Below are 12,127 nucleotides of genomic sequence, written 5' to 3' on the forward strand. Positions count from 1 at the left end.
GTCATGTAACTTACATTTTCTGAATCTAGGGTTGATTTATGCAATGTTAAATGAGACGACTCTAAGTCTATGTGCTGCTTGATCACCAACTGTTTATTGGTCATGCAACCGGGCTCTCTTATGCATCAGTGTGAACCGGTGTCATGCAAGGTTAAACCACGGTTTGAAAATAACAAGAAAACAAAGATCGGGAGAGGGCGAATAAACCAATGGGATCAAGAGAGACCATTCAAGGGGATGATGAGCATAAGAAAAGGTTACTTTCTTTCAGTGGTAAAATTCCTGATTGATACCATATTCCAGCAGATTTTCTCACCTCATGAATATCTCACAAGGAGTAGAATGGACGAGGAACGTGATTTCTCCAACAATAGCCCACCAGGGTGGTCCACAGAATAGGACAAAAAAAGATAGGGCAAAGCCTTTGGGGGTTAGGTCCATGACCAAAGGATCATATTATGCTCCCTAATTCATGAGGTGATCAAAGTAATAAACAATGCTCGTCAATTAATGAAAAATGTATATGAACACAGCTCTACGACGGGTACCAGTGACAAAAACATGCTTGGTGCTCTTTTTAGTGTGATACACAATAGTAAATAAAGTGATCATTTGATTAAAATACAGGAATGTAAAAAGGGTCCATGTTATAAGTCAATAACACAGATAAGCTAGCAATGGAGTATTGGTGCTAGAGAATCGAAGTCTCAGGAGAAGACTGGACACATCACAGCATACAAAAAGGAGGCAATTGTATACAATGGTGTCAGTTCATCTGATTTCTATTTTTCTCAGGTTATCCACCTGCCTTGTCCAATTTTACCTGTTGACATCTCTTTCAAGTACAAGCATTATTCCTGTCATTTTCTGGTGCCCTGGGAGTGTCTCTTCCCACATGTTCGAGTGGGGTTTAATTATCTGTGCGCTTTCACCTCAGGATCAACATTCTCAGAGTCCTGTTGATGATCAAACATCGCATTAATGGACCGAAACCGTGCTGACTTAAAACATGAACACTATTTAGATTGTATTTGTATCAAATGGCAGTGTTCTTGTTTACATGATACACATGTTGATCACTTAATATACTTGTTGGATTTCACGAAAAAGAGCACTGAGCAAGTTTTTGTCACTGGCACTCATCTTATATCTGTGTTCATACATATTTTTCATTAAATGTGAAGAGCATTGTTCATTACTTTTATCGTCTCATATATTAGGGAACATTATATTTATAAATATTTTAATACTCCGGGTCCTTAGGGATACTCGGGATCCCCTTGCTTCCATTAACTGACCCAGTGATTAGTAATAATTGTTTCCCCACTGGTGGAGAAACAGGAGACTTCTGACTCACACTCCGAAATTGGATTTAGGTGTTATAAAGAGGGAATTCAAATACATTTGAGGAAGCAGACGCAGCTGAAGATTGGAGGAACAGCAAGTAGTGATGGTATCCCTTAGATCCACTTCTGCCCCAAAAGGATCAATACGTTTGTTGGGCATGTTTAGAGAATCAGCCAAGGATATAGCTGAAGGGACTGTGATATCCTGGAGTACAGTCACTTACCATCAAGGGACATGTCCGTGAGGATCGCTTGGAGTTCTCCTGTGAAGCCAGTGGAACAAATTAAAGAGCTATAATGTTTGTGAGACTTGTAGCCTTAGATTGAGCTACAGTGACTGCAGAATCAGGGTTGCACTTCAGGATTTTCTTGAAAGCATCCAAACCACTTTTGACTAGATGAAAAAGGGCATTTTCTTGTAATCAGGCAGGCAAATAATGGTAATTTTTCCCAGCTACCACAGGGCATGAATGTACAGACTAAGACACATTCATGACGAAGGGCAAGGTTGCTGGGGCAAAACCTTTTTATCTCACAAAGCCCAGCTTCTTAGATTATCTGTCTCAGGGAGCCACGGGAAAATAATTTGGATCCGGCTCTGCAGAAGGTGTTTAGACCATTAGACTTTCCGAAGAAAGATGTGATTAAAAAGTTTGGATCACAAGGTGCAGGTCTGTGATGTGCAATTTGTCTATGGAGTGCTGGCCTGAGAGAGGTTTCCCACAGGCATGGAACACTGGTTACATGAGTAACTCAGTTAAAGATAGCAGAGGTTCTAAGCCAGCAGGGGAAGGTTACAGCATTTTAGATAAAATGTTTAGATAAAAGGTCACCTCGAAAGTGGCCCAGTGGTGTAAGTGATATCTTGTTCTAGAGATACTCTGAAGTCACTTATGTTTTGTAATTCCAGGTTTGGGCCAGCATCTGCACTGTACAAGGAGAAGAAGTTGGCAGCCTCCAAGTCATCATTCTCAATGCAAACAGACTTTACTGTACACAGCAAGCGCATCTGAAAGAGCTTCAAATATGTGCAAACTGCAAACGTGGAGGTGCCTCAAATATACAATCCAAAGGTAATGCAGATGATGGCATCAAATATGGAGCCATACACACTGGGTAAGCACCTTTGAATGAAATTACTTCATTAAAAGCAGCACCAGGCTGAAACTTGTGGAGGTCAGAATCGGGCAGTGTCAGGATTAGAGCACCGTCCTCAAACTATCCAGTAGACCATACTGAAAGGCCTAGACCTGCAGAGGTTCAACGGAAAGAGCAGGAAATTCTGGTTTCACTTTTTTCAACACTGGATCCACGGAAGAGACTGGCATAGAGACTCCAAATGGTCCCGAGAGGGGCACAGTTTCTGCATGGAAGAAGAGGATTTCTCCTCTGTATGGGCTTTTATGGATATTTTCTAGTTTGCTGTCTGAAGAATTAACTGAGAGGAGAGGGACCGTAAGGTAAATCTCTGCCGACTTTGGCCAAAAATAACTTCCCCTTTCATTCTGATGGCCTTTGAGTAAATGAAGGAACAGAAGTTGTGGGCTAAGGTAGCTGTGTTTGGATTGAAGGGACCACATGCAAATGTTTGGAAGGTCCGAAATTGACATATCACGGCATCTATAGCAGAAACCATGAAACTTTAAGAGGAGAAGCTTGACCTATTTGTTGTTGAAAGCTGAAGGACTACCAAGCGCAGAATAACAAGAGGGTTTTATCCCCAATGTTGTCACTTCATCTGGGTGGCGAATCAAAACTGAAAAAGAAAGGCACCACTTGATGATGCTGTGAAACAGTTGCTGCTGAAAAAGTTTCTGGATGCATTATGGAGTCTGGAGGATAAGGTGAGGAACCGGTGGGAAGAAATATCAATCAGAAGTGGATAGACACAGGTCTGTGGATAATTGAAGAACACCAGAAAGGCAAGCATTGAAGATACCTGAGGGGAGCTAGTCCGATTGAATACAAGTAAATGATGTCAATCAGGGAAGCTATGGAGAGCAAGAGGAGAGCAGAGGAAGTTTGAAGGTGGTAAAATGGGGCCACAGGGACAGCAGACATTAGGGATTGCTCAAATGAGGAATACCATAAGATGGTGAGAAATGAATGATAAGGCCAAAAGGAAGCCTGCACAGGCAGTCAGAAGATGACAAATCTTAGACGTTATAGAGAAACAGGACGGCAACTGGTACAAACAGAGACAGAGCCTACACACTTGTAGCAACATATTGGTCAAGTTCCAGGTCAAAGAGGTCACTTACTTATGCTGGTGATGCGTCATGCCTCTATTATTCACCTTTGCTTGTTATAAAGAGCCAACTAGTTATCGGTGATCATATTGGGGATTGAAGAATATGCCCCATAGCCTTACCCGTTATAAGGAAGAAAGAACTATCTCTTAATTATTAGAGAAATGATCCAAGATCCTTTCACTCACACTTACGCCTTCAGATTCACAAATCTGTCATTTACACTCCGCTACTGCAAATTGGGGCAGGTGTCCGTCCGTCACTCAGATGAGGGGCTAGGAACTGGTCACTCATACTCAGTTTTCATATTCAGAAGATAGGAATTTAGCTCACCTGCACAAACACACATGCATGTGAATAAATACACTTCTCAAAAAGTAGGAAACATTTGTTGTCAGGCTTACCTATCCAGCATTGTGGTGCTGGCGCGCTCTAACTTCTCTAGGATCTGAGGAAGTTGAGTGTCATCGTCGCAGGCAGATCCCCAGCCAAGCACACGAGCCAGATCGTTTCCAGTACCAAGGGGCAGCACTCCGAGTTGGCACTATGCAGAGAAAGTATGTCTTTATATCAGCAACTTAACACTGGAGATTAAATGGATCACAGAATTAACTCACGGGCTCACTTACAAGCACAATTACCTTCAACAGATGGAGGCCTGAAGCACACTGGGAAATGTGGAAGGCAAAAGGAATGGTAGCTCTGTCAGCAACAACCACAAACCCAGTATTTACTACAAATATACAGCCTACAAGAATTCAAGGGCTAATCAAAGAACATCAGAAACACAAAAACACAGGGATGAGTTAACTGCCTACTAAGTGAAGAATATTGACACTGCATGTGTGTGTTGTACAGGCACCGAGTCCTGTATGAGCAGGGGCAGTGTCTTCTATAAAGAATACTGGCTGTACAGAGTGCAGAATCGTCAGCGGAACACGGTGTAGAAGGAAGGCCTTTACAGTATGTAGAAGTACTGTCTGTACATGGTGTAACAGGGTCAACCATACACGAACAAGCATTGGCTCTTAGTGTGCTCGCCTCAAATGGGTAGGAGCACTGTCTAAGTGAAACATCTGGGGAAGTCTACCAATGTCAGATTATCCCTCAATTGACAAGGTGTAAATATCACAGGCACCTAGATTTAACATTGCGAGCCACTCTGCATAATATTTTGCTATCTGTAAACCCATGTCAACATGACGGTTGTACTTGTCTTGATCCAGCTTAGGCTGGATTGTAGCAGTTGGGTCTATCATGCAGCACTAGATAGCACTGTGGACTGCCTGTGTACAGTGCAGTTGCAAGGCTTGTAAAAAGGTATTTGCAAATGCAATCATGTATCAGGTACTCGAAGAACATTTCACTAGCCGCTAATGAAAAAAGAAATCTAGTTCAAATCCCTGGTCATAGGTTATACAGATATTTCTTTTCAAGCTCCTCATCTATTCTTGCAGTCAAATTAAGGTGATATGCCAACATCTCAGGTTCGCTCATTTTCTACATTAAGATCACCTAATGCGTCTCTCTATAACATATATGGGAATAGTTGGCAGGGCCGTCTTCACACCACTAGGTAAGCTGTGGCACATGCTTCCTATACAACTGCACACACTTACACCCCTTCCAGCTGCATACATTTACATCCAGTCTGATGACAAATAAAGACTTTGCTGTTTTAATTGTAGAAAGAACACAGAATCCATTGGGTTGTTCTCTTCAGTTAGCACCAAGAATCTTTTGAAATCTCATGATTATAAATAACATAATTCTGACTGTTCCGGTACCTGTTTATGGAGACTGAGGCTGTCAATCTCTGATAGAACCCAGCCGACACTGCCATCTCCCCCACATACAAGAATCCGGAAGGTGTCGAAGTTCTGGAACAGGCGTAATCTGCAAGACAATAAGGATTAGCCATGACTAGAGTTAAGCAACATAAGATGAGCATAAAGAAGGAGAAATACAGTTGAATCTTTAATTCAATGTTTCAGGTGGAGACTGGGCAACCTTTAGCATGGTGGCACCCGGTGCAACTATCTTTGTTGGCAGGTGTCAATTACCTCCTCCTCCATGGATTTCCTCGCTATCACCCTCTAAAAGGCCTCTCATCTCTCTGTAGTCCATCTCTCAGAAGTATTTCATTACTTTTATAGCACTACCCATTGCAATGCACGATAACAGAGTACTTTACATCACACTATATTCTATAGAGAAAATGAATCGTAAGTGTGTGTAAAGCAACGTATAGGAAAAGGTAAATAAGACACTGAGGACTGGAAGGTGTAGACTTCACACATCATCTATACTGGTAGGCGTTATATATTAAGAGTGCTTGATCTGGAGAAACATTAACTCAGAATTTAAATTCTAACAGAGTTGTTGGGTTTGTCTTTACTAATAAGAACGTATTTCTGTACAAAGGAACCCATTTAGCAGCATAACCAAATATTAAGGAAAAAATCTATAAGATTTTACTCCCATGTCTTTCAGTCTTCATACAACTCTTTGATGCCATGTACCCTATTAACTGCAAATAACTAAATAATTTCAGCGAATAAAGCAGTAACCCATTGAGCAAGCTACACAAAATACAATTCCAAGATCTGCATGCTACATGTAATACTTTCTAAGTGGCACATTAACCCCCTGCACTACTTTATGAAGACTCAAAGCTGCAACTGAACAAAACTGGGATTTCTCTAGCAGGTACATTAATCAACAGAGTTATCAGGACATAAATCACCAGAGTTATCTTGACATTTTATCATCTGTAAAATGCTGGGCACACAGGGAACTCTGCTGTGAATGCCTTTGGACCCATAAGTTATTTCAAAAGGCAGCGCGCCCAACCCTGAGAGTGGCAACAGGTGCAGCAGCACCGGTCACTCCACCCTAAAGTCGGCACTGGACATACAACATAATTTGCGATAAGTAGGCAGTGGGACTAATTCCATCTATTAAATTAACACCGTGTGCACCAACTGCAAGTAGGTGTGTCCACTATCGGTAATATATAAAATAAGAAATACATCATCTGGCATTTTGTTATAATCAGGAAATAAACACATGGTCCAACTAGGCATTGTAGCTAACATGCCCATTCACATAGTGTAGGCACTGACCATTTTCCACTACAGTTTGTATGGTTAATATGTCTCCCCATAATGGACTGTATGTTAGGCACACAAACAGGCAGCATAACAAAAATGACCTCATTAAGGAGTACACATCCGATCTCCTCCCTCATTCTTTACCTAGCACATATATGCCTTTAGTACAGGCATGTTGCAATATGGGCTTTTTAGGAGGCATTTAGCCACATGGTTTCAGAGTTTCCACACTCAGCATTTGAGCGATCATATCTGAGGTGCACCTCTAACACTGTGTGGGCCAATAAGTGATGTAAGGGTTGAGCATCAGGTTCAACTGCTGGAACGCCATAACTGATCATGTCTAGAAGACAGTGTCTTAATATCTGAGCTGAAAGTAGTTACTACTGCCTGTTAAGGCAGTAAAAAAACATAATTAACCCTATGATGGCTGAGGACGGGGTGGGACAGCATACAGGAAACACTAATGGGTCTGTAAAAGTTCCTTACAATCGGTAATGTTCCCAGTGGCAGCTAGTGGATTTTAAGAGTGGTGGGGCAGAAATCTTTGACCAGAGTATGACTTGCATACAAACCCAGTATATGGATTCCATATGTGTACATGCATATAGAGCCATATATACTGATTCTATAAGAAACTAAAAAAAATACTAATAACTTTGCAGAGAAACCCCTGTGTTCATTTATATATACACCAATCTGTGCACACCTACTTTTGGAGACATCCAGGCACATCTGCAGACACCAAGCACATTGTAAAACTCTGATCCTCTATTCATGCCCCCATTGCACATGAAGGATAGCTGTGTGATGTGGTTTAGAGGTGAGCAGGCCAATAAATTGATAGAAAGTGCCAAGCCTGTCTTGGCTTTTAAAGGCCAGGCTAGAGCCCAGCCCTAGAGTCCATGCTAGAGCCTAACCCTGACAATGTTTCCAAGTAAAACATAGAACCTCACTTAAAAGATAAAAAAGACTCTTTAGGAGTCTAAACATGTTATTTCTTTAACATGCCGAAGATTTGATATAATTATGTCACATTGTATCAATGCACTGAGAGATTTTTAATAAAAGTGACAATTACAAGCATGATCTTGGAACGGTTCCTGCCCCTGGCTTGGACTAAGAGGTGATTCAGTTTACATGTGCACCTTGGATGGTGCAGATTCCTATAGACAGGACAACATTACAGTCTGTTAATTTAAACACAATGCATTATGTACAGCTCATATTCTGAAGTCACATTTATGAAGGAGACTGGGGAAAATAAACTATTTGCCTAAAATTACATAATTTGGTTAAGGGAAAGCAGGAATTATCCCAAATTTCCCAGTTTCACTTCATATAAATCAGCCAAAAAATGGGTATTTATTTGTCTCTCAAAAATTTACAAGTTAGCAATTAGAAGGAGTATTTTTTTTTTATGTGTGTGTAGCTAACATGGAACGAAAGACAAAGGCCAAACTTACTGTGAAGTTGCCGTTTGGAGCGTGAAGTCCCTGCATGTGATGCCTCTATGGACTCAGAGTCAGTTCTCTATGGTGGCTGCTGGCCCAAGCCGGTATTAGGAGGAGACAGTCCTGGTAGAGAGCAGAATCAGCGCAGACAGAATTTAACTGTAGTTTCAAAACTTACCTGATATATAGGGCCGGGCAGAAAGAATAATGAATTCTGTTGGTTTCTCTGTGTGTGGCCCTGGGCTTTGTCTTGAGTTCTGCAATGTCCCCCTAATCAAAAGCTCACATCACTGCACAGTGCTGCAGAGCTAATAAAGTGATCAGGCTCCAACCAACTAGTTTGGCAAAAGTGCAATCTGTTAAGTCTCTCTGAAGCCAGGCATGCACTGGGAACAAAAGTAGTAAAAACAAATTAAAAAAAAAAAACTTAACCTACAACTCTGTTAATTCTATGTCAGGACCAGAGGCTCCGATTATGCTTCTCAATCTTTACTACTAAAAAAAAAAAAACAGCAGCCAATAAAAAACAGTAAACAAAGAAAACACACTAAATGAGGCTTTGAACCACACCTCTTATAAACCACCAATAGTAGTCCAACACAGTCTATAAACTTGAGAGGCATAATCTGACTTTCTCTTTCTTTGCTGCTCGGCAGTCAGATAAGTGCCTCTCCATTTCATTGATTTATTTCACATAAAGTGTTATATATTGTGTATACTCTGTATTATTGGAGTATTCATGGTATTGTTTTACTCTTGGAAACGCGCGCTCCTCTTCTTGTGCATGCCTCTGAGTGTGTGTTGCGCCCATCGTAATCCACTGAATTGGGCTACACTCATGTGCACGGTCTTTGGGAGAGGAAGTGGCGTTATGTCAACTCCCCTCCTCAGACGCGAAGTGACGCCAGCCCCAGGCTGCAATAACGGGTGAGTTTGAGCATTAATAAAGATAACGATCCTGCTCTGTCGGATCATTTTGTTTCTTTCAAGGATTTATTGTTCCTAGAGACTGGTGCAGCTTCCTTCTGATTTTGACACCCCTGACCAAAGAAGGCTGGGGCTGCAATAATTATAATTGGTTGGCAAATATTTTTTGCAGTAGAATTTTAAACTGAGCTTCCCCTTGGGGAATTTGATTGTGACATTTATCATGTCAAATTACGAATCTTATGAACAAGGCCTGGAGATGTATGGGGCTGATGGAGATGAGGATTATTACTTTGATCCCTGTTTTTGAGCAGGTTATTGATTCCTCAGTGCAGAAATCTTTAGATAAAGTCATATCTTTTGCCCTTCAACCTTTGTCTAAAAGACTAGATGATTTAGAAGGACCTAATGCGCCTTCTCTTCCTTCTGGAGATACTTCATCTCAGTCTATCCCCTCAGCTGAACACCTTTAGATTCATGAGAACAAGTTGGCCCATATTTCTCAGCCTTCAGCTTCTGAACATGCTTACACTAATTTCACTAACCCTCCTACTCCTTTAAAGGGAAATCTTTCATGATGCAGGAGTTATACCCAAGAGCCTTCACAAGTGGATTTTCCCCCTCCAGATACAGAGCCCCACGGTACCGCAACACCCGAGGGTCCGGAAGAGGTTTCAGGGCCAATGACAACACCCTCACAGGTAATAAACCTTCCTTATCCTTCTATCTCTTTAGGAGGCAGACTAAAGTATTTTGTTCAAAAATGGGCCACCATTTCTCCAGACGTATGGGCTCTGAATACAATACAAGGGTACACCATAGAGTTAACTTCCACCCCTCTGCAACCTGTGCTTCATCCTCCTATCCTTTTTTCCCCCAACTCGACAAATTGTTTATAGACTGCAAAATTTGGGATCTGCTTGCAAAGAAAGCTATCGCATTAACTTACCGTCATCCGATGGGTTTTTGCAGCACATTTTCCTGGTTGAGAAGAAAGGAGGCGGTCAGTGGTTAGTCCTCAACCTCAGAAATTTCCATCCGTTTGTAGTCTACCACCATTTCAAGATGGAAGGCATCCATCTTTTGCAAGATCTACTTTAGGACAGAGACTGGATGGTTTGACTGGATCTCAAAGATACATATTTATCGGTTCCCATAGCCCCTCCCCACAGAAGGTTTATTCAGTTTCGTTGGAGGGGCAGTTGGTACGAATATCTGACACTCCCCTTCAGCCTGTCTTCAGCCCCGTGGGTGTTCACCAAAATATTCAAACCTGTGGTGGAACACCTTCATGGGATGGGTATTCGCCCGATAATCTATCTAGATGACACGATTATCCTGGCACAAGATCTGTCTCTGTTGCTAACTCACTTGCATTGGGTGGGTTCTCTTCTTCAGGACGTAGGATTTGTGATCAGTCACAGGAAATCATCCATGATACCGTCTCAGTAAATGTAATTCTTGGGATTCCAGGTGGATTAATTGAAAGCTCAACTGTCACTCCCTTCACAGAAAATGAAGTAGACCGAGAGGGAATTGAGAGTGACATTATCGAATCAGACGGGATATTTGAGATCCCTAGCACAGATTGTGGATCTTCTTGCTTCGTCGATTCAAGCAGTTTTCCCAGGGCCTCTGAATTACAGGACCTTACAGAGACTGAAGATTCAGTACTGTAGGAAAGTACCATCTTGCCTGGCATGTTACCCCCATATTTCACTGTATATATGTTGTTTTAGTTGTATGTGTCACTGGGACCCTGCCAGCCAGGGCCCCAGTGCTCATAAGTGTGCCTTGTATGTGTTCCCTGTGTGATGACTAACTGTCTCACTGAGGCTCTGCTAACCAGAACCTCAGTGGTTATGCTCTCTCTTTGCTTTGCAAATTGTCACTAACAGGCTAGTGACCAATTTCACCAATTCACATTGGCATACTGGAACACCCTTATAATTCCCTAGTATATGGTACTGAGGTACCCAGGGTATTGGGGTTACAGGAGATCCCTATGGGCTGCTGCATTTCTTTTGCCACCCATAGGGAGCTCTGACAATTATTACACAGGCCTGCCACTGCAGCCTGAGTGAAATAACATCCACGTTATTTCACAGCCATTTACCACTGCACTTAAGTAACTTATAAGTCACTTATATGTCTAACCTTTACCTGGTAAAGATTGGGTGCTAAGTTACTTAGTGTGTGGGCACCCTGGCACTAGCCAAGGTGCCCCCACATTGTTCAGGGCAAATTCCCCGGACTTTGTGTGTGCGGGGACACCATTACACGCGCGCACTATACATAGGTCACTACCTATGTATAGCGTCACAATGGTAACTCCGAACATGGCCATGTAACATGTCTAAGATCATGGAATTGTCACCCCAATGCCATTCTGGCATTGGGGAGACAATTCCATGATCCCCTGAGCCTCTAGCACAGACCCGGGTACTGCCAAACTACCTTTCCCAGGGTTTCACTGCAGCTGCTGCCAACCCCTTAGCCAGGTTTCTGCCCTCCTGGGGTCCAGCTAGGCTTGGCCCAGGAAGGCAGAACAAAGGACTTCCTCAGAGAGAGGGTGTTACACCCTCTCCCTTTGGAAAAAGGTGTCAGGGCTGGGGAGGAGTAGCCTCCCCCAGCCTCTGGAAATGCTTTGATGGGCACAGATGGTGCCCATCTCTGCATAAGCCAGTCTACACCGGTTCAGGGATCCCCCGGCCCTGCTCTGGCGCAAAACTGGACAAAGGAAAGGGGAGTGACCACTCCCCTGACCTGCACCTCCCCAGGGAGGTGCCCAGAGCTCCTCCAGTGTGCTCCAGACCTCTGCCATCTTGGAAACAGAGGTGCTGCTGGCACACTGGACTGCTCTGAGTGGCCAGGGCCAGCAGGTGACATCAGAGAGTCCTTCTGATAGGCTCTTACCTGTGTTGCTAGCCTATCCTCCTTCCTAGGTAGCCAAACCTTCTTTTCTGGCTATTTAGGGTCTCTGCTTTGGGGAATTCTTTAGATAACGAATGCAAGAGCTCATCAGAGTTCCTCTGCAT

The 12,127-nt window shown here is 42.7% G+C and overlaps 1 protein-coding gene across 4 annotated transcripts in view; it reads right to left on the minus strand.

Annotated features, from left to right (window-relative positions):
- The window catches only part of DGKD (diacylglycerol kinase delta), a 1,336,482-nt gene that overhangs the window by 840,386 nt on the left and 483,969 nt on the right, over positions 1-12,127 (minus strand). For all 4 annotated transcript variants that reach the window (XM_069213762.1, XM_069213763.1, XM_069213760.1 and 1 more), the window contains exons 10-11: positions 5,383-5,491; positions 4,000-4,139 (exon numbers count right to left, since the gene is read on the minus strand). In XM_069213762.1, the coding sequence (XP_069069863.1) occupies positions 4,000-4,139; positions 5,383-5,491 (249 nt within the window). The remainder of the gene's footprint in view (positions 1-3,999; positions 4,140-5,382; positions 5,492-12,127) is intronic.

This window comes from Pleurodeles waltl, chromosome 11 (genome assembly GCF_031143425.1).
Source record: "Pleurodeles waltl isolate 20211129_DDA chromosome 11, aPleWal1.hap1.20221129, whole genome shotgun sequence".
Lineage (NCBI taxonomy): Eukaryota > Metazoa > Chordata > Amphibia > Caudata > Salamandridae > Pleurodeles > Pleurodeles waltl.